This window comes from Oncorhynchus nerka, linkage group LG11 (assembly GCF_034236695.1).
Source record: "Oncorhynchus nerka isolate Pitt River linkage group LG11, Oner_Uvic_2.0, whole genome shotgun sequence".
In the NCBI taxonomy this organism is placed as follows: domain Eukaryota; kingdom Metazoa; phylum Chordata; class Actinopteri; order Salmoniformes; family Salmonidae; genus Oncorhynchus; species Oncorhynchus nerka.
The window spans coordinates 44,914,564-44,938,582 of NC_088406.1; the positions used below are offsets into that span (position 1 = coordinate 44,914,564).

The following is a 24,019-nucleotide window of genomic DNA, read 5'->3' on the forward strand; positions in this document are numbered from 1 at the left end:
ACAGTGAAATGTTTGTTTACGAGCCCTTCCCAAAAATGCAGAGTTATAGGCCTCCAGGTGTAAACGAACAGAACATCATAAGTGTATTGAGTATTATTTTGCAGACAATAAAGTATTTCAGTGTCCATTAGAATGAGTTGAAGTCGAGAGGTTGAATCCATCCAACCATGTGATGTTACACTCGACAGACGTGTGAAACTGCATCGCTATCTTCCCGGTTATAAACACACACAGACTTGTACTAGTGCATAATGCGCAGTTCTGTCGCCAAGACAACCGTTTCTGTGGATGAAGTCATTGTTACGCTGATAGTTGCTATAGTTACAACCTAGAGAGGGCGCTGCGGAGGGGCTATGTACGTAATATGACGTAGGGTGGGGGCGTGCTCGCGATGCGAGATGCGCAAGGCTGGTTGTTGTTCCCGCAGAGAGGCGAGAAGATGGCGGCCGTGTCAAGCGGAGGTGCAGCTGGGTCCGCTGCGGCCGGGATTACGCACTCTACCCGACCGGCCCACGCAGGCATGGGCGCCCAGAACCGAGCACAGCCATCCTCTGGGATCAGCCACTCCAATCGACCGGCCGCGGGGTGCATCACCAACCCCGGCCACCCCTCGTCCGGCAGGCCCCCCCTAGCCCGAGTGGGCTACTACGAAATCGAGCGGACCATCGGCAAGGGAAATTTCGCCGTTGTTAAATTAGCAACACACATCATCACCAAAGCAAAGGTAGGATGATTAATACAAGGCTTTTGAAGGACATCAATTCCAGGTTGTCAACGATTTGTACTAATTTGACTGTTATCGCTGTCACTCTCATCCAGGCTGAAGATTGGGCCTTCGGGCTGAGAGCGAGTAACGTTATAACGGCTAGACCGCTTTTGGTCGCAGTGCGGGGGTGTAAACATGGGGCATCATAAGCAATCATTTGCCTTGTAGTTTTTCACATGATAGAACCAGTTACAATGTAACAAGGGCAGCGGTGGTGACTTGTCTACGGAGATGAGGGTACCGCTGGGATGAAAGAGAGTAGAGGGGCGCTTCGAGCGTGGACTGCGTTCGTTAACTAACCAGCTATTTTTGGCATTATGTATTAGCTAGGTAGAATCACAAGTATCATGGCGTCAGTAGTTTACACGTATCATTTGCAAGCAACTAGATATACATATTTGGGATATTTTGAAGTGAATGCGCCTTTGGCAAGTTAGTTAAGTTGGCTTGGTAGTTAACTAAAATAACAATCCTGCTTGACAGGCAGTAAACATATTACTGGCTGGCCATATCTCATCCCTAAAAATTTGTTCACTTACAACGTATTTTCTCACTGAAAAAGCTCATGTTTTTAATTTTCTCATGGTGTATTTATTTGATTTAGTGGTATATTCAGGGGCTGGTATTTTAGTTTTAGCCTGGTTTATGTGGCATCTCCATTTGAGTATAGGCAGAGGCTATGGGAAAATTTGCAGCCTCCGATATGTCATAGCTTATTGATATCCCTTTGAGTGTGCCTATGCTGTTGCATAGTGTCGGCGTCTGTAGGCAGATGCATTGCTGGTGGATAGTCACTGTCCGCTTGACACTTGTTTTTCATTATTGAAACAAAAAAACAATCATAGTAGTCGCAACTTTTACCTACATATCATTTCTCATCCTTATAGTTGAGAGACCTTAGCATGAACAGTAAACTACTTTTTTTTTAATCCACATTTTGCCTTTACACAAATTACCATTCCATTTTATTTTCCCAGGTATCTTATTGAGAAGTGGTTGCATCCCCCCGCACCTCTCTGATTCAGAGGGGTTTGGGTTAAATGAAAGACACCTTTCAGTTTAATGCATTCAGTTGTACAACTGACTAGGTATCCCCCTTTCCCTTTCAATGTTTTTCTCTCAATAACGACTTGGGTGGCCAAGGAGTAGAGCGGGCCAATTGATAGCCTACCCACTCTGGCCATACTTTTAAGCCTGTGCCAGTGCCACTAAGCTGACTATCTCCTAGTAATAAGACTGGATCTGCAACACGCTCATGGAAGCGAACTGAGGCCAGTCATCAGAGAGGGATAAACAGAAGGCTACCTGTAAGGGAATCACGATTGTAATGTGTGTGTAGAAGACTGAGAACACGTGACTACTTCCATGTGTGTTGTGTGAAGGAGGCTGACTATTCTGATAGATTAGCTCACATGTTGACATGGGACATATTCAAAAACACATTAGGCTGTAGCCTAAGCAGCTTAGGCTAAGCCACAGAACTTGTGAAAATGTATTTATAGGGAACCACATATTAGTGCTTCAAAGTTACTTTTTGAATTTTTTTTAACCTTTATTTAACTAGGCAAGTCAGTTAAGAACAAATTCTTATTTTCAATGACGGCCTAGGAACAGTGGGTTAACTGCCTGTTCAGGGGCAGAACGACAGATTTGTACCTTGTCAGCTCGGGGGTTTGAACTTGCAACCTTTCGGTTACTAGTCCAATGCTCTAACCACTAGGCTACCCTAACGATTCATTGATAAAACACTAACCACTAAAAACTACAATCTCTCCATTATTAGGTTTTTTGTTGAGTGATTCTTTTGCAAAGGGGGACTCCACACAGGCCCTGATATTTTGCATTCTACTGGATTGGTAGAATGGATTGCATTAGTGCAATTTCAAAATGACCCTTTCTAGGCAGAGGTCATTGTGAGAATTTACATTTGATTTCTCTCATTTAATAAATGTATAATTAAATAGGCCATGCTGAATCACAGGGGCAGGTCAACACATGACTGGGCATTTGGCTAGCTGGCTGTTGCTAGCTAGTTTTTCCTGGTTGATGTACATTGGGTTGTTATTTTCCCTGACATGCATATGGTCCTCTTTTTAGCCGGTTCTTTGTAGAATTTTGACCCAGAGTCGTACAAAATTGGGTGTTACTCTACTCCAACGATTAAGGGAAACCAACTAAAAACAAACTAGGTTTTCCTTAACTAATCTCTCGTCGTTTGTCTTTCAAGCACCCACATGGGTTTGTATTTTCCCCATATCCAATAAGGAGGGGACTTGCAGCTTGTGGAGTGTCTCAAATAGAACCAAGTTCTATTTTAGCGCTTGGCCACGCAGACGCTCTTTCACGAGCGTGATTGGTGGGGGTGAAATTATTGAATAACATGTATGTGTACATTTATTTCGTGGCCAGTGTGGTTTCTGTGTAAGTAGCTGCTCCAAGTATGATTGTTTTGGATTTGGCATTAAATGTACCACCACCCAAAACCTTATTTTTTTCCTATTTTTTTTACCCCTCCAATTGCATCTTATGAACCATGACATGCTTCAGGTTCAACTGGTTTGTATGTACAATTTAAATGGGACTTGATAATGTTTTTTTTATTTTTAAGATGCTCAAACATATGAAACCAGTGCCTTGGTGCTGCCGTCTCACCAACTCGAGATTATAAACACTGATATTTCTGGTCATGTCTATGAAATTCAAAGTCCCAAAAAGGGCACATTATGCAACCGAAGAGCTACTGATGTCCCGATTTAAGAGAAATTGCATGATAATGGAATAATAAACAAACAAAGTTGCCTCTTCTAGCTACATCAACAACATTTCTTCTGAATTCAAACAGTAGCCGATCTATTAATTTTGCTCACACGTATTGACATGACACCCTCCCTAGCAGTCAGTTAGCCGACGTAGAAGTGAGCAAATTCAGTATATTTGGACAGATCTTCGCACTGCACACCTTTTCCACCAGCATTAGTCATGCCTAATCACTGGTGTGAAAGACAGGAGCTATAGCTCAATGCTTCGGTCCGCAAAGCCAGTTAGGGAGAAGGGTTTTGTGGAGCCGTGGTGTTAGACTGAGCCAAGCGTCACAGCTATGGAAGAGGGACTGTCTTAGAGCCGTTAAGGCAGACCTGACAGGCTCGGTTCTAGGGTCAACAACAAAACACACACCTGAATAAAAAAAAGTGTTTCTAAACCTAAATGTGTCTATCAGCTGACTAGCTCCCTCCTCATCAGAAGATGGGGCACCTCCTCTTGGCTCCACTACAGTCAGACAGGTATGGCTAAAGAAGGCAGCCGGCGTGCTCTGGCTTGTCTGCGGTGCATCACACCGTCTCCTCATGTTACACTGCATCTATCCAGACTTACTTCTCCCCCTACCGCCGCCGCCTCAGCTTAGATTTGCATCGAGGAGGAGGAGGAGGAGCAGCAGCCGCCGCGATGGCCAGGCAATGTTAGATAACGGGCCTAATGCACGTGTCATGCGGTGATTTCATTTGCATTAATAATTTCACAATTGTGGTGTTGCTGCTTGACCTACCTTCATGTCCCATAGTTATTGGGTTATGCACAGAGAGAATCTGATTCTGTACGCTCATGTTCTTGTTGGTGCGTTCAGTACTAGCCCTAGTGGTCCTAGTCTGTCCTAGGTCTAACTCATGTCATTTAAAAAAAATCCAAAACCAGTAGTTTTTGACAGGCAGTTTCATACTACGTACAGTGCATTCGGAAAGTATTCAGACCCCTTGACTTTTTCTACATTTTGTTGCCTTACAGCCTTATTATAAAATGGATCAAAAATATATAAATGTCCTCATCAATCTATCTAGAAAAAACAGGTTTTTAGAAATATGCCATATCCATTAAAAATAAAAAAACAAAGTATAATTATTCAGACCCTTTGCTATGAGACTCGGGATTGAGTTCATGTGCATCCTGCTTCTGTTGATCATCCTTGATGTTTCTACAACTTGATACCTGTGGTAAATTCAATTGATTGGACATGATTTGGAAAGGCACACAACTGATGATATAACGTCAGACAGTTGACAGTGGATGTCAGAGCAAATACCAAGCCATGAGGTTGAAGGAATTGTCCGTAGAGCTCCGAGACAAGATTGTATCGAGGCACAGATCTGGGGAAGGGTACCAAAAACTGTCTGCCCCAAGAACACAGTGGCCTCCTTCATTCTTAAATGGTTTGAGTTTGGAACCACCAAGACTCTTCCTAAAGCTGGCTGCCCGGCCAAACGGAGCAATTGGGGGAGAAGGTCACTCTGACATCTCTGCAGCACTCTGCAGCACTGAAGAGTGGCCAGACGGAAGCCACACAGTAAAAGGCACATGACAGCCCGCTTGGAGTTTGCCAAAAGGCACCTAAAGAATCAGACCTTGAGAAGCATTTTTCAGTGGCAGGGACTGGGAGACTAGCTGACTGGGGCAAAGGTTCACCTTCCAACAGGACAACGACGCTAACACACAGCCAAGACAACATTTAGGCTTCGGGACAAGTCTCTGAATGTCCTTGTCCTTGATCTAGCAACCTTTAGGTTACTGGCCCAATGCTCTATCCACTAGGCTACCAGCCACCCCATGCTTTTAGCGTCATACCCTAGAAGACGCGGCTGTAATCGCTGCCATTGCTGCTTCAAACAAATTACTGAGTTAAAGGGTCTGAATACTTATGTGATATTTCAGTTTTTTATACAAACCTGTTTTTGCTTTGTCATAATGGATTTTATGTCATAATTATTTTAGAATAAGGCGGTAACGTAACAAAGTTGAAAAAGTCTAGGGGTCTGAATACTTTAGTGTATCTATGTTTGGGCTGTTTGGTAGTAGCTTAGATAGATTATGGTGACTAAACATACTCACTCATATACAGTAGACCAGCCATACTCAACTGGCGGTCTAGACCCAGAACGGGGTTAATACGGACCACGGCTCCAGAGTAAAACTAGGTCAGCTTTCGACCCCTGGTATCATATAAACACACATAAGACATGGATATTTTTTTTTGAATTGCAGGAAATTAGCTTGAATCAGAAAAAATCTCTGGCCCATGCAAAATGTTTAGAATTGTGGGAAATTAGCTTTAAAACTGCCACATTTTCTCTCCGCCAACAACAGAGCTGTGAACAGTTTGGGGTCACGAGGTGGGGGTTTGTTAGTATGCCGATAATTGACGATATCCATCCGAGCCTTTGCCACCTAGGTCTGATACCATTGTCCAAACTCACCCCCTTTTACCACAGAAAGGTTCCTCAGTAAGCATCCCCATAATGGAAACTTTCACCTACATTCAGGTCTTACTGACTGTATGGTTTGGGTCCATGCCTTACAACACTGTATTATCAGCTATATTTAGCCCCTTGACAAATAGCCCCACGGCATCGCCTTCCTGCGTGTGCCAGTCCGGCCAGTCCCCCTCGAGAGTCAGTTGGCAACATTGACGACATGATGCGTCTTTCACAGATACTTACACATTGGAGTCACTTAACTTTAGTGAGTTATCAACGACAGGTGCCCCGGGAATGGTAATTCCATTGGAATCTTGTTGGTATCCATAGAGACATTGGCCATGTGTTGGTGAGAGATGGAGGACTACGGAGACTTGACCCCCTCCATGTATGGAGCTCAGCTGCTGCAAGGGGACCTCAGTCATTGGTTGATATCAAGATCCAATGCAAACTCTTGTCTACAGAAAAACTGTCAGATGGGCTAAACCACCCACATAACCGTGGACATTAAAGCAATAAGGCACTAGACTGTGGTATTGTGAATAGGCTATATCATGATGATACACACGACTGGATCACGAACTCAGCCAATCAGCATCCAGGACTGGAACGACCCATTTTTATCATACAGATTATCCTCTGTGTTGTATCTGTTGGTGTTTTATGCCTCTTTGCTCATCCCGGTTTTGTTTGTTTGCTTTGGTTTTTTAGAAAGACTGCGTCTTCTTGATTTTCTCCATTGTCCATTTAGGGTATTGGCTGCCTCATTGATGAATGAGACCTATTCACAGTTAAAATAGCACGTGCACTCCTGATCCGCACGTACATGAATAGGCCCATAATTTGGTGCACACACTCACTCTACAGTACAGACACATACAGGAACATCTGAACGTAGACTTATGACTTAGCTGAGTCACCCACACACACACACACACACAGAACATTGTCTTTCGCTCTCCCTGGGGGAGTGTGTAAAGCCTGTGGCTCCGCTGTGTGGTTGAAGGGCAGGGAGAGCGTTTTGTTGTTAGCTGGGTGGCAGGTAGCCTAGTGGTTAGAGCAACCGAAAGGTTGCTGGATTGAATCCCTGAGCTGATAAGATAAAAATCTGCCGTTCTGCCCCTGAACAAGGCAGTTAACCCACTGTTCCTAGACTGCCATTGTAAATAAGAATTTGGTCTCAACTGACTTGCCTAGTTAAATAAAGGTTAAAAAATTACTAATAATATGACGATACCACACTGCTCCCCCCCCAGGTCAAAGTCTGAGTCTCTTATTACTGGTAACCTTGCAGCGTTGAACTTTCACCTTGTGTGGTGACCGCCTCCAGATGATGAGAACGTTGAGCAGCAGGGGTGAGGACCTCCCAAATGCAGCGGTGCGTAGTGTTGCCGCTGAAAGGAACACGCAAAGAAAACCAACAACATGGCTTGAATAAAAAAAGATGCAGACTTATTTGTGTGATCATGTGACGCTCACTGCACACGTTAACCTCCACATAAGGGAGCTTGATTGGAGTAGAAGGTCAACCCTCTACAACGGGGAACCCAGTTTGCTAAGCTGATAGAGATGACGTTGTGATGATGATGATGTCATTTCGACCATCTTTAACTGGTGAAAATGTGAATGTTTTTGATCTCAGTGTTGGCAAGTGCCCCCCGCCTCCCCATACTAGAACAATGTCACACTGATCATCTCTTGCTCACGCACAGCAGAATACAGCCACGTGCATGCTTCACGGTCACTCACATGCACATGCTTGTTAGCACTCTGTGCACCCAAACCAACCCTATCCACAATCCCACTCATGCTGACTCATACTGACTGTTATATGTTTAGATGCACTTTGTGTGTGTGTGTGTGGGCTAGGTTTCTATGTAAGAGTATGTTTGAGTGTGTCTGAGGAGGGGGGGGAGGGGGGTTCTTGGTCTAGTCTCCTCTCAGATGAGGACACAGCCCTGGTCTCTGTTGGTTAGCATTGCTCCTGAGCCAAGTGGCTTTGGGCCTGACTGACTAAGGCAGTAAAGATTAAACTTAGACTATCCTCATTGCAGACGGCTGAGATGGTGTCTTTATGGCTGTGTCTTTTTTTTAAAGGCTCTCACCTGTTAGACTACTTACTGGTATCCCACGTGATATTGTTAGAGGTTAGGCTAAATCCACACATGACACCATCACCAATGTGTTACATTTGGTTTGTTAAACTCCTTGTTTTGTTCTTAACTTTTATTAGACTCTTTGAGCCATCATTTTTATTCCATCTTCGATCTCCAGACTGCGTTTATTTTCTTCCATATTTGCCTCTCTGAGCTCTCCGCAGTCATACGCTGTTCTGTAAAACATAAAAGGAATTTAATGACGGCAAAGTCGTCATACCAAACTTGAAAAGTCCTCTTGTCCGCATTCCTTTTGATGTAATTGTCAGCAGCACAGTCGTGTCTTTTAGAGTGCCTTGCCCCAAATAATGTCAGTTTACTGGTCTGCTTGTGTTGGAGGCCTTTCTATCTCTCCTGTTCATGTTGTAGGCCACTTGTCTGTTCCTGGTTGCTAAGTATCAGCAGTGGCGCGGTGCTATGGTTAGGTCAACAGTCGTGTGATCGCGGGGGGCTATATGACACTTCAGCTTAACTGACTCTCTGTATCCATGTCTTTCAATGGAAAATTCCAAGGTAATGCAGGCCAGGCACGTCACTCCTCCAAGTAGATTACTGTAACTATAACTGTACATTATAAAACCAGCCAATAGTTCCAACTACAACTGGCCATTTGAATTGTGTGTGTGAGGAAATGACTTGTGCTAGTCATTCGGATAGCTTGTCCAAACTCCTCTGTGTGCTCAGCTTATCAGGCCAAATTATGTTCTATCAAACATGATGCTGGCACCAGCTTTTATAGGCCAGCATAGCTCTCCCAGTTTTGATTTCGCACCCGATTTCCTTATTTTCAGTCCATTTGCATGGAGATGGACTTGATGTTCCCAACGAATATGGGTTTGTGGCGTGAGACCGGGAGTGTGAACTCAAGGCCTCATGACCTTCCTCCCTCATTTGGGCCTTTCTGTTTTTACTGTATAGTACGTAGTGTGTGTTTTTCAAGTGTCTCCCTGTTCCAGATGTTGTCCATCGTACCCACGATGCGGGGGGGAGTTTACATCAACACAGCTGGATTACTGCCAGAGCAATAATAGCCCAATGAAGCTTAAAATACCACGGAGATGGACATGCACACAGGCCTAGTGAGGAAGATGGACCCACCGCACACACACAGGGTTCAATGTTAGAACACCATGTGCCTGGCTCTTCCTTTTCCTGTCCGCTAGCCGGAAATGGGCCGCAGCTTGCTTTCATATGGTCCCATTCTATTATCTCGGCCAAGAACAGAGAGGGGGAAGAGTAGCTTCAGAAATAACTAGTATTCCCAGAACGCGAAGCCAGCTCACAAGGAGGTTTAGGCTTGTGTAAGAGCAGGTTATCGTCTCATTCTAAACCGATCACCCCATTACACTCATTACACTCATTTATTCATTAGCCTAAAACCTGACGTCGAGCTGACACGTCACAGTTATTGGTAAGAGAAAGCACCGCCAGAATTGGTTAGATCAGCATGGTGTCAAACTCAATTCCTGGAAAGTCGTGCGTTTGCGAGTTTTTGCACCTCCCTTGTACTTGATTAATCAATTAAGGTAATTGATTAGTTAGGAACCCCTCACCTGGTTGTCTAGACCTTAATTAGACACAAAAGGAAATAACAAAAACAAGCAAACACAGAGCCTTCAGAAAGTATTCACACCCCTTGACTTATTCCACATTTTGTTGTGTTACAGCCTGAATTCAAAATGGATTAAAAAAAACTATTCTCAGCCATCTACTCATAATAGCCTATAATTACAAAGTGAAAACATGTTTTTAGAATTTCTTGCTAATTTCTTGAAAATTAATTTACATAAGTATTCACACTAGAGGTCGACCGATTTATGATTTTTCAACTCCGATACCGATTATTGGAGGACCAAAAAAAAGCCGATAACGATTAATCGGACGTAATATATATTTATATATATATATTTATTCATTTATAATGACAATTACAACAATACTAAATGAACAATGAACACTTTATTTATGTGTTATATTAAATTCATCTATTTAGTCTCAAATAAATAATGAACATGTTAAATTTGGTTTAAATAATGCAAAAACACAGTGTTGGAGAAGAAAGCAATATGTGCCATGTAAAAAAAAAAAAAATATTTAAAAAAGCTAGCGATTAAATTCCTTGCTCAGAACATGAGAACAGCTGGTGGTTCCTTTTAACACGAGTTTTCAATATTCCAAGTTAATACGTTTTAGGTTGTTGTTATTATAGGACTATTTCTCTCTATACCATTTGTATTTCATAGACCTTTGACTATTGGATGTTCTTATAAGCACTATAGTATTGCCAGCCTAATCTCGGGAGTTGATAGGCTTGAACACATAAACAGAGCTGTGCTTCAAGCATTGCGAAAAGCTGCTGGCAAACGGAGGAAAGTGCGGTTTGAATGAATGCTTACGAGCCTTGCCGCTGCCTACCACCACCTCAGTCAGACTGCTCTATCAAATATCAAATTATAGACTTAATTATAATATAATAAACACAGAAATACGAGCCTTGGGACATCAATATGGTCAAATCCGGAAATGGTCATTTCGAAAACAAAACCTTAATTCTTTCAGTGAAATACGGAACCGTTCCGTATTTTATCGAACGGGTGGCAACCCTAAGTCTAAATATTGCTGTTACATTGCACAACCTTCAATGTTATGTCATAATTATGTAAAATTCTGGCAAATTATTTACGGTCTTTGTTAGGAAGAAATGGTCACACAGTTCGCAACGAGCTAGGCGACCCAAACTGCTGCATATACCCTGACTCTGCTTACACTGAACGCAAGAGAAGTGACACAATTTCAGGCACCGCATTGATTATATGCAACGCAGGACAAGCTAGTTAAACTAGTCATATCATCAACCATGTGTAGTTAACTAGTGATGATGTTAAGATTGATAGTTTTTTTATAAGATAAGTTTAATGCTAGCTAGCAACTTACCATGGCTCCTTGCTGCCTGCCCTCGCATAACTAGGGGTGGGCAGCCTGCCACGCAGTCTCCTCGTGGATTGCAATATAATCGTCTATAATCGGCGTCCAAAAATGCTGATTAGTGATTGTTAGGAAAACTTCAAATCGGCCCTAATTAATCGGTCGACCTCTAATTCACACCCCTGGGTCAATACATGTTAGAATCACCGTTGGCATCAATTACAGCTGTGAGTCTTTCTGGGTAAGTCTAACAGCTTTGCACACCTGGAATGTTCAATATTTGCCTGATATTCTTTTCAAAATTCTACAAGCTCTGTCAAGTTGATTGTTGATCATTCATAGACAACCGTTTTCAAGTCTTGTCATAGATTCCATGTCGCCGGAGGAGATGGCTGCCGTTTTTCTATTTAGTGTTTTTTTTCTCTCGTTATTTTTAACTTATTTTGTACATAATGTTTCTGCCCCCGTCTCTTATGACCGAAAAGTGCTTATGGATATCAGGACAGCGATTACTCACCTTGTACTGGACAAATATTTTCTTTAAAGAGTCTGACGCAAAGGATTTACTTCAGACACCCAACAAGGCCCAAATCCCAGTCATTCGCATGAAGAAGAGACCGAGATATCAGGGACGTAGGTCGGGTGCCTTGTAAGGATCCGACGGCGTGTGTGTAATCCCTCTCTACCATCAGTCCTATTAGCCAACGTGAAATCATTGAATAACAAATTGGATGTGCTCCGATCAAGATTTTTTTTAAATGGTACCCGCAAAACACGAGTCTCAACATCAACAGTGAAGAGGCGACTCCGGGATGCTGGCCTTCTAGGCAGGATTCCTTTGTTCAGTGTCTGTGTTCTTTTCCACATCTTTTAATATTTTATTTTTAATGGCCAGTCTGAGATATGGCTTTTTCTTCACAACTCTGCCTAGAAGGCCAACATCTTGGAGTCACCTCTTCACTGTTGACGCTGAGACTCGTGTTTTGCGGGTACTATTTAATGAAGCTGCCAGTTGAGGACTTGTGAGGCGTCTGTTTCTCAAACTAGACACTAATGTACTTGTCCTCTTGCTCAGTTGTGCAAGGGGCCTCCATCTCCTCTTTCTATTCTGGTTAGAGCCCGTTTGTGCTGTTCTGTGAAGGGAGTAGTACACAGCATTGTACGAGATCTTCAGTTTCTTATTAATTTCTCACATGGAATAGCCTTCATTTCTGAGAACAAGAATAGACTGACGCTCCAGATAGTCAACTAGTCTAAAGAAGGCCAGTTTTATTGCTTCTTTAATCAGAACAACAGTTTTCAGCTGTGCTAACATACTTACAAAGCGTTTTGTAATGATCAATTAGCCTTTTTAAAATGATAAACTTGGATTCGCTAACACAATTTGCCATTGGAACACAGGAGTGATGGTTGCTGATAATGGGTCTCTGTACGCCTATGTAGATATTCCATAAAGAATCTGCCGTTTCCAGCTACAATAGTCATTTACAACATTAACAATGTCGACACTGTATTTCTGATTAATTTGATGTTATTTCAATGGACAAAAAAAATAGGTTTTCTTTCAAAAACAAGGAAATGTGTAAGTGACCCCAAACTTTTGAACAGTAGTGTGTGTGTATCATATATATATATATATGTGTGTGTGTGTGTGTGTGTATCATATTTGTGTGTGTGTGTGTGTGTATATATATATATATACACACACACACACACACACACACACAGTTGAAGTCGGAAGTTTACATACACCTTAGCCAAATACATTTAAACTCAGTTTTTCACATTTAAAACTTAGTAAAACTTCCCTGTCTTAGATCAGTTAGGATCACCACTTTATTTTAAGAATGTGAATGTCAGAATAATAGTAGAGTGATTTCTTTCAGCTTTCATTTCTTTCATCACATTCCCAGTGGTTCAGAAGTTTACATACACTCAATTAGTATTTGGTAGCATTGCCATTAAGTTGTTTAACTTGGGTCAAATGTTTCGGGTAGCCTTCCACAAGCTTCCCACAATAAGTTGGGTGAATTTTGGCCCATTCCTCGTGACAGAGCTGGTGTAACTGAGTTAGGCTTGTTGGCCTCCTTGGTCACACACGCTTTTTCATTTCTGCCCACAAATTTTCTATAGGATCGAGGTCAGAGCTTTGTGATGGCCACTACAATACCTTGACTTTGTCCTTAAGCCATTTTGCCACAACTTTGGAAGTATGCTTGGGGTCATTGTCCATTTGGAAGACCCATTTGCGACAAAGCTTTAACTTCCTGGCTGATGTCTTGAGATGTTTCTTCAATATATCCACATAATTTTCATGCCTCATTATGCCGTCTATTTTGTGAAGTGCGCCAGTCCCTCCTGCAACAAAACACCCCCACAACATGATGCGGCCACCCCTGTGCTTCACGGTTGGGATGGTGTACTTCGGGTTACAAGCCTCTCGCTTTTTCATCCAAACATAACGATAACCGTTCTATTTTTGTTTCATCACACCAAAGGGCATTTCTCCAAAAAGTACGATCTTTGTCCCCATATGCAGCTGCAAACCGCATTCTGGCTTTTTTATGGTGGTTTTGGAGCAGTGGCTTCTTTCTTGCTGAGCGGCCTTTCAGGTTATGTCGATATAGGACTTGTTTAACTGAGGATATAGATACTTTTGTACCTGTACCCGCCAGCATCTTCACAAGGTCCTTTGCGGTTGTTCTGGGATTGATTTGAACTTTTCGCACCAAAGTACGTTCATCTCTAGGAGACAGAACGCATCTCCTTCCTGAGTGGTATGACGGCTGCATGGTCCCATGGTGTTTATACGTGCGTACTATTGTTTGAACAGAGGAACGTGGTACCTTCAGGCATTTGGAAATTGTTCCTAAGGATGAACCAGATTTATGGAGGTCGACAATTGCTTTTCTGAATTCTTGGCTGATTTCTTTTGATTTTCCCATGATGTCAAACAAAGAATCACTGTTTTTGAAGGTAGGCCTTGAAATACATCCACAGGTACACCTCCAATTGACTCAAATTATGTCAATTAGCCTAACGGAAGCTTCTAAAGCCATGACATAATTTTCTGATTTTTTTTCAAGCTGTTCAAAGGCACAGTCAACTTAGTGTATGTAAACTTCTGACTCACTGGAATTGTGATACAGTGAATTATAAGTGAAATAATCTGTCTGTAAACAATTGTTGGAAAAATTACTTGTTTCATGCACAAAGTAGATGTCCTAATGGACTTGCCAAAACTATAGTGTATGTAAACTCAGAAACATTCACTGTCTTCTTGGTAAGCAACTCCAGTGTAGATTTGTCCTTGTTTAAAGTTATTGTCCTGCTGAAAGGTGAATTAATCTACCAGTGTCTGGTTGAAAGCAGACTGAACCAGCGTTTCCTCTGATTTTGCCTGTGCTTAGCTCCATTCTGTTTTTTTTTTTATCCTGAAAAACTCCCCAGTCCTTAACTCTTAGGGAAGCTGCGAATTTTCGCAGCTTTTTGTTAAAAATCGCGCAACATTTCAGCGCCCTGCTATTCATGCCAGGAATATAGTATATGCATATGATTAGTATGTGTGGATAGAAAACACTCAGACGTTTCTAAAACTGTTTAAATCACGGCTGTGGCTTTAACAGAACGTGCGTTTCATCGAAAAGTGCAGGGAAATCTGTTCACTGAAAATGTAAAAATATATCCTTCCGCGACTTCAAGGAATTGTTCAAAGTGAACCGAATTAAATAGGGCCAAGGTTACAGTTCCTACAGCTTCCACACGTTGTCTAGAGTCTTGTCATTTGATTCGCAATTGATTCTTGGTCTAACCGAATCAAGGGAACTCCCTCCCTCCGGTCTCCGACCGGATGTTTTGATCGAGCTCTCTTCGGACATGTTTTATACACGGACAGCAAAAGAAATTACATCGCCTCCTGATGAATTTTATCGCTTATTAGCGTGTACTAATACCTAAAGTTGCATTAGAACAGCATTTCGAAGTGTTTTGTGAAAGTTTATCGTCGACTTTTTGAATTTTAAAAAATGACGTTACGAAACGCTATTTTTTTCCGTTTATCACACAGTATTCTTAGATCGATATCTAGGCTATATATGGACCGATTTAATCGAAAAAAGACCCTAAATGATGTTTATGGGACATCTAGGAGTGCCAAGAAAGAAGCTCGTCAAAGGTAATGAATGTTTTATATTTTATTTCAGCGTCGTGTTAGGTGACGTTGCAGTATTTTGAGGGTGCATGGTATCAGATAATAGCTTCTCATGCTTTCGCCGAAAAGCATTTTACAAATCTGACTTGGTGGATAGATTCACAACGAGTGTAGCTTTAATTCAGTATATTGTATGTCAATTTTAATGAAAGTTTGAGGTTTAGCAACCTCTATGGGTGGCGCTCTTGAACATTTCCGCTGATTGTGGTCCCCACCTCGGTACCACGTCCTTAAGAAGTTATTAACTTAATGATTACAACCATATCCATAACATGGTGCAGCCACCACTATGCTTGTAAATAGGGAGTGGTACTCCGTAATGTGTTTAATTGAATTTGCCCCAAACATTATACTTTATATTCAGGACAAAAAATGAATTGCTTTGCCACATTTTTTGTAGTATTACTTTTTTGGGTAAGATTATTATATATATTTTTGCAATACAAAGCATACGCGTACAAACAACAACATACAGCACACAAACATCCACAACATAACCCCTGCCCAGAACCAACTGCTCACACCACCATCTCCAGCGCCAGTATCACTCTGTCACATGACCTCAAACCGCACCATTTAGTTTCTGTCTGTAGCCCATGCACCTTCAACATTTAGATAATAAAGCATTTGACCTTTCCATTGTGTTAATGATGGCGAATTTGTTGATGTCCATTTTTTAGGTAAATGTTTTTTCAAGATGATTGAAGAGAAAAGTATTGCCCAAACCCATAGGGTATCTCACTGCACCCTCATGTGCCATGTCTTGAAATATGCAGGAAGACGTATTAGAAGTACATTTACATTGTAATACTTCTGACAGCCAATGTTGTAACTCCGCCCTTAATTGTATGATTTTATAGCATTCCAAGAAGCCATGGGTTATCAGTGTTGCCATGTTCTCGGTTTTCCAGACAAATTGGCCTACTTTGAAAACGATGTCCTGGGTGTTGGGTTTTTAGGCTACTTCTAAATTGCACCATTGCCACCAATGTATTTCTTTTAGAAATATATATATTTCACGGTGACCTGCTGCTGCTGACTATCAGGCTGTGAGTGAGTGAGTGGTGGAGAGGAGGAGGGCCGGAGCAGTGTGTGTGCGTTGAGAGAGTGCTGCAGCTGAGTCACGGAGACAAAGCAGCAAGCGCACACGTCGTGACAACTTTTTTTTTTTACCAGTTGCAGGTAGGCTATTTAGGTCGTTAAGGAGACACCCTTTTTCCATAAAACATATTACCTCGGTAGAACTTATGTAACGGCGACAAAGAATTGGAAAAGGATTTTAGGCGCACAAGCTCTTTAGATCAGTTCGCTCAGAGGTGGTTTAAAATAAACTGCTTTCTAATGTCTACTTTTCTTATGGATAACCGTATCAAGCGAACGGTTTTACTCATGCTCATTTCTAGGGGTTGGAGCGCTGCGCCAGTGGACATTTGAGATGGATGTTGTTCAACTCCACCGCCTGCTTGTGTGGTGGGAAAAAGTGGACAATGAACATGACATTAAATGTTTCGAGGCTAAATTTGCATATTGGCCATCAAGTAGGCCATTAATGTATATTCCATTATAGGCTACTGTAGCCTACCATTTGATATAATATGTTGAAATGACGATATTACTGGAGTCATTGCAAATACATTTTGTGGCACTTGTGTAGCCTACCTGGAACCGGCAAACGGGTTAAATAGCCTATAACTCAGTTTGTTGTTGAAGCCTTGTGTTATTATGCAATTATTAATGGCCTTGTTTAGTTAATTTAAATTGGAAGTTATCAATTGTGATCACTGTCACAGCTCATTCTCCACATTTCTTAATGTCAGTTTCATTGTGAACTTTTCCCTGAAATGAGATGTTGGCCTATCTGGCTGTAGGCTACTTGCATCTAGCTCAGCAAACCATGGCAAAATAGAATTACAATTATAAACCCGGATTCTACTCAGTAGCCTATGCCTTTTGAAATAAATCAATTTAGCAAATAGGCCATTTATAACGGTTTTTAGTGTTAACATTTGACGTCGGGTCACATGATAACGCCAGAAAATAGCCTCACATTTAAGTTCGTCAAAGTGTTTCTTGCACAGAGATTGAGATCCTCTGTCCAATTTACATCAATCAGACTCCCCTGTCATATTTATCTATACATGGGCAATCAGGATTTTATTAACAATTATAAACTGGGTGGTTTGAGCCCTGAATGCTGATTGTTTGAAAGCCATGGTATATCAGACATGTACCAAAATGAAAAAAAAAACGTACTATTTACTGTTCTAATTAAGTTGGTAACCAGTTTATAATAGCAATAAGGCAACTTGGGTTTGTGGTATATGGCCAATATAGGGTACCACGGCTAAGGGCTATGTCATAAGAACAGCTCTAACTGTGCTATATTGGCCATAGACCACACCTCCTCAGGCCTTATTGCTTACTCATAGCAGTCAAAGAAGTTAAATCGTTGATATTCCTTCTTAATTCACTTGATAACGTTACGGGACAAAGGGTTTATTGGATAAATGTGTCAACTCCTTTTTTTCTAAGAGATTGTCCGTTGGATAGGCTCTCTGCAAGGTTTTGTACGTCTTACCTATCATATGAACATCATTTTCTGACTCAAAAAAAGGTTCCCTCAAGATGATTCTGTTGTCCAAAAGATTTCAAATATACATTTCTTGATATTAAACTTTGAAGTTGCGTATATTTTAAAATATCTACATTGGTCAGCCCACAATTGCTTTTCAATTCTGTCATGGAAATACATTTATTTCCTATTACCAATTAATTGACGGTTTCTATGTCTATAGTTTTCCCATGTAGACCAATTTATCTGTGAACTCTGAAAAGCTATCCAAATATTGTTCCATAGGGTTGTTTTTTTAGGGACTGATATTGGTTCTTGTAGAATACGTTCAATTTTCTTCCATATGGTTATGTTTTTAACTTTGAATTTGTTCTTAGACACGTAAAAAATATTCTGAGGATGAGCATGCTCATCTTCAATATGTACCCATTGTTCCTCTTCAGTGTATTTAACTATATGTTGCAAGTAAAATCCCTAGGTGGGAAGTTGATACAATTCCAAGTCTGGAAGGTTAAAACCAGACTCAGGAACAGGTCTTGTATTTTTATTCAATGACATTTATTTGTCCATTTAAAGTCTGTTATGACTAAGTATACTTTTTAAAAGAATGTCTTCGGTGGGGTAATTGGTAGTGCCTTGTTGCAAACAGGATGAATGTTTTGGAATATTTTTGTTCTGTACAGGGTTCCTTCTTTTCACTCTGTCAGTTAGGTTAGTATTGTGGAGTAACTACAATGTGGATCCACCCTCAGTTTTCTCCTATCACAGCCATTCAACTCGGAACTGTTTTAAAGTCACCATTGACCTCATGGTGAAATCCCTGAGTGGTTTCCTCTCCGTCAACTAAGTTGATACACTATCCAGAGTGTAATTAATAACTTCAACATGCTTAAAGGGATATTCAACGTCTGTTTTTCCCCCCTTCAATTTTCCCCATCTACCCAAGGCATTGGAAAACCTCCCTGGTCTTTGTGGTTGAATCTGTGTTTGAAATTCACTGCACGACTGAGGGACCTTGTATGTGCCGGTACAGAGATGAGGTAGTCATTCAAAAATCATGTTAACACTAGTATTGCACACACAGTGAGTTCATGCAACTCATTATGTGACTTGTTAAGAACATGTTTACTCCTGAACTTATTTAGGCTTGTCATAACAAAGGGGTTGACTACTTATCAACTCTATGCTTTTCATTTTTAATGAATTTAGAAAAATATAATTCCACTTTGACATTATGGGCTTATTTAGTTCAATTTAAATTCAGGCTGTAACACGACAAAATGTGGAAAAAGTCAAGGGGGTGTGAATACTTTCTGAAGGCACTGAAGCACTAAAGGAATTGAGTTTTGCACCCCTGGATTATATACATGGACTTGGTATTTTAGTGGCGTTATGTAAATGATCCCCCGCCCTAAGGTCACTGACATCTGAGGCATTGTCTCTATGTCTGATTAGCTGTCGGGTTCAGCTTGGTTGTAGGAGCGTGCCCTCTTTGGGTCTTTGACGAGCGCGAAGCTATTTATAAAACCCATGTATTATATGATGAACCTATTAGGCTAATTCTTAGGATCCTGGCTTTTGCGGATGGTGTGAGATGGGTAGGAGTCTTGGCTTTCTATGTCCCAGTCTTGGTGTCCAAGTGGTTCTTTATCTAAGCCAAAGGAAGTAACTGATTGTTCATATCTGACAATCTTGTCTGAGTTCCAAATTGCACCCTTTTACCAAGACAGTGACCTTTGACTAGAGTCCTTTGAGCCCTGAACAAAGTGAGTGGAGTAAATAGGGAATAGGGTGCCACTTTGTCCCTGATCAGTGCTCTGACTTTGACCTCCTGTTGTTGAGTCGAGTATGGTCACTCGTTGATGAATCATTTCGCTCAAATGGTTTTGGTTTGCTTGAAATGGTTCAATTAATATCTTGTCCTACCCCCACTCCATTGGCTTTCTGTCTCTGTTCAGGTGGCCATCAAAATAGTGGACAAGACCCAGCTGGACGATGAAAACCTGAAGAAGATCTTCAGGGAGGTGCAGATCATGAAGATGCTGAGGCACCCCCACATCATTCGTCTCTACCAGGTCAGTAGATCCAAAGCTCCGGGGTGGAGTTTGCAGATCTAGGGTCAGCATCCCCTCCCCCAACCACAACCTTTACCATTTGTATGGACAAAGCAAATCTGACCCAAGATCAGTGTCTATCACCGGATCCACACCGCTGATACCTTGTGTTTAGTATTGTTGACTGCAGCGGTTATATTGTCAATGCAAATGTCTGTCCGTGTCATCAGGTGATGGAGAATGAGAAGATGATCTACCTAGTAACAGAGTATGCCAGTGGTGGGGAGATTTTCGGTAAGTTTCTTTTGTAGTGAGCTAGTGTCTTTTTTTGTATGCTCACATTGTCACATTTGACCTCTCCTCCTGCGTCCAATTGTATGGCTTTGCTACCTATGTCAATGGCTCTGACTAGTGACGATCTGTTTCTCTGTGATCCTGGGTTTGACGTCGTCATTGTTTCAGTGTTGATTTATGATGTGAAGTGGTGGAGCTCGGGGAAAGGCAAAGCAAACCTCCTCCTTTCAAAGGAAAATGAACTGAATTCGAACTTTGACCTCTGACCTGTCTTCAGACCACCTGGTGGCCCACGGCAGGATGGCGGAGAAGGACGCTCGGCGGAAGTTCAAGCAGATCGTGGCGGCCGTCCACTTTTGCCACTGCCGCAACATCGTCCACCGAGACCTGAAGGCCGAAAACCTGCTCCTGGACCACAACCTCAACATCAAGATTGCAGGTATAGTACAGTGTGTGTGTGTTCGAGTGTGTGTATTTTTTCCACTGGATTTTTAGGAGTGACCAGGTTGATTTTCCCTGACCCCCCCCCCTTTCTGTACTTCCCTGCTCCTCCTCTGTCCGTGGTAGATTTTGGCTTCAGTAACCTGTTCTCCCGAGGCCAGCTGCTAAAGACCTGGTGTGGAAGTCCTCCCTATGCAGCCCCAGAGCTCTTCGAAGGGAAGGAGTACGACGGACCCAAAGTGGATATCTGGGTCAGTAACCTAGTCTTAGCAATCCTAGTTCCTATAAGGAACAACCACAGCTGCCCCTCATAGCATATCGTGGACCATGGCTAGGTCCCAATTCTCTTGCACACTTCCCGGCATGGATTTAACAGTGGTGGACTGCCCCTCCAGCCAAATACTTACACCCCAATCCAGTGCTTTCAAATCAATGACAGGGGAGTGTGCATGTGCCCACTTTTGAGAAAGGGTGGAGAATCTCACCTATGAGGATTACTTCTCATCCTTCTTTTCCCCCATTTCTTTCACTCTCCCTCTATCTCTCTCTCTCTGTGTAGAGTTTGGGTGTGGTGCTGTATGTTCTGGTGTGCGGTGCCTTGCCTTTTGACGGCAGCACCCTTCAGAACCTGAGGGCCCGGGTGCTGAGTGGGAAGTTCCGCATCCCCTTCTTCATGTCCACAGGTGAGACCTGATGCCAGTACTAATACCTTGTAAGGTGAAACAATGATGTCTTCTACAGGGTCTGACTGGCTGCTATGAAGTGTGTCGCTAGCGTCAGTGTTGCTTCTGCCCTTGTGTTCTGTCTGACAGACTGTGAGTACCTGATCCGACACATGCTGGTGCTGGAGCCCAGTAGGCGCCTCTCCATGGAGCAGATCTGTAAGAACAAGTGGATGAAGCAGGGAGACCCCGACCCAGAGTTTGAGAGGGTGAGTTCCCAAACTCTTGGTCCATCGAGCTGCTTTTGGATGATCTGGCAAGTCATCTCTGGTCTCCATGAAGAATGGACCCAGCGTTTTAATGTATTTTCTCTCCCTGTCTCTCTCACTCGTTCTCTCTCGCTCTCTTTCTCTCTCAGTTGATCGTGGAATGTGAGCAGGTGAAGTCTGAGCGGGAGACAGAGCTCATTAACGAGCAGGTGCTGATGGCCATGTCTGAGATGGGACTGGATCGCGAGCGCACGCTCCAGGTGGGACCAACACACATTAGACACATTGTTGCAGTGGACAAACGCTGTAGTGCATATGAAATGCCATTGGCTTACCTCTGCCTTGGCTTGTTTCACCCTGTCTCTCCAGTCTCTGCACACTGATGCGTACGATCACTACAGCGCCATCTACAGCCTGCTCTCTGACCGCCTGAAGAAACACAAGACCCTGCGCATGGCCCCGCCAACGCCCCGCCCCATTGTCTACCCTCTCAACGCTGTACAGGTAACCTTTGCCCCTCAGATCTACAGATTCTAAGGAATCGGATTGGTTACTAAGATTATATGAAACAGATACCATATCATGGTTAAATTAGGTTTCTTTTTTTGGGGGGGGGGGTTAGAAATATGTCATGTGTGGAGCAAACTGGCCTAATATTTAGTTTACTTAATAAAAATACAAAATAAATAAATGGTTATTTCCCTTCTCCACTTTGCATCGGCTCACTCTCGCTCCTTGCTCCAGTATCCTCTGCCAGTCACTACTTTTCCTCAGATGCCAACGTACGTCAGTGAATGGGGAAGCCTTCCAAGAGAGGAATTGCAATGTCTCGTTGCAGCCAAGGACCCATCACTGACATTATATAGCAATGTTTTAACTAAGTTGGATTGTTGTCTTTGATGACGAACGAACTGAGTAGACGGCTTGAGAAGGAAAGAAATGCTGCGGTTTAAACAAATACCAACCCGGAGAGTGGGACAAGCGGCATAGCTGCTCTACTACCAACAACGTTACCGGTCAAGCCCAATTGTTTAAATATTTAACTAAACCCGTGCCGTCTGAGGTGAAGAGTAGGGTGGCAGATATGTGCGCAAAAGACCTCCGGCCATTTAATCTGGTTTGGGGCAAAGGTTTCGAAATTGTGGCCCAAAGGCCAGATCTATGAATTCATCCGACTCTGGGTAAGTAGAAGGCTGCCTTCATTGCCAAAACCTCGTAATGTGGTTGTTATTATCAGCTGTGTGTGCAGGCAACTGTCTCGTGAGCGCTGAGCAACAGCCAAACGGAGCAGTTGCTATGGCTACTCACACGCAGAGCGGCGGGGGGACAGACAGACAAGCAGCAAACGGGAGGAAGTTCTTTCTTATTTCTGCACTTAAAAATGAGCCCGGACTGGAGTGATTTTTATCAGGACGGGACAGGAAAGTTCCGAGGTTATGGGACAGGAAAGTTCCGGGGTTATAGAACTGTTGCGGGATCAGAACAGTATAGAAAAGAATTGACAAGACTGGACAGGAATTAATTTTCACTCCCTTGTCAACCTTTAAAAGACAGAAGCGAACGTGACTACTAAGTACACTGAATTCAGAGCTCACACTTGTTTAACCTATGTGAGAGATTTGTGACTTTTCATATTTAGTAATTTAGTGTTTTAGTGATTAATACGTTACTGTCATCTCCAAGATTTTGAGGGTATTTAAAAAAATATTTGTAGTCAAAAATGCTTGATTTTGCCGTATCCCATTCTGACATTTTGCATGGCAATATGCAATGATTTTGTCCAATTTAGAGCGGAAATGCACTGACAATGGGAAAAAAAAATGTTGACTCATTGCTTGATTGAGCCATATTATGTGGTGATTGGTTGAAAATGCAAGGCCTATTTTTGTACTATGGTGGTCAGTTTTATGCAAAAATATTGTGATGATTTGACTGTTTTATGTGGAAATAGTGCAGTGATTGGTCAAATTGTCATGCCCTCGCATAATATGCGGCCAATTGTTGACTAAATAAATATATAAAAATGGAATCCTGGAGGGACTAACTTTATTACTTTAGTGGTCCTCTGTTGCTCAGTCGGTAGAGCATGACACTTGAAACACCAGGATAGTGGATTCAATTCCTGGGTCCACCCCTATATAAAATGTATGAACGCATGCAAGTGCCTTCAGAAAGTATTCACACCCCTTGACTTTTTCCACATTTTACTGTGTTACAAAGTGGGATTAAAATGGATTTAATTTACATCATTTTTTTGTCAACAATTTACACACAATACTCGGTCAAAGTGGAAGGAAATGATAAAATGTGTAAAAAATAAGAAAAACATAAGAAAATGCTAATATATCTTTATTAGATATGTACTCAAAACCCTGAGTTAGAATCACATTTAGCAGCGATTACAGCTGTGAGTCTTTCTGGGAATGT

The 24,019-nt window shown here is 42.2% G+C and overlaps 1 protein-coding gene across 1 annotated transcript in view; it reads left to right on the forward strand.

The window, feature by feature from the left end:
* Positions 1-391: 391 nt before the first annotated feature.
* The window catches only part of LOC115136972 (serine/threonine-protein kinase SIK3 homolog), a 52,407-nt gene continuing 28,779 nt past the window's right edge, over positions 392-24,019 (forward strand). Inside the window, 9 exon segments of the mRNA XM_065024583.1 lie at positions 392-724; positions 19,831-19,947; positions 20,157-20,220; positions 20,498-20,659; positions 20,788-20,912; positions 21,221-21,344; positions 21,474-21,592; positions 21,742-21,852; positions 21,962-22,096. Of these exon segments, the coding sequence (XP_064880655.1) occupies positions 392-724; positions 19,831-19,947; positions 20,157-20,220; positions 20,498-20,659; positions 20,788-20,912; positions 21,221-21,344; positions 21,474-21,592; positions 21,742-21,852; positions 21,962-22,096 (1,290 nt within the window).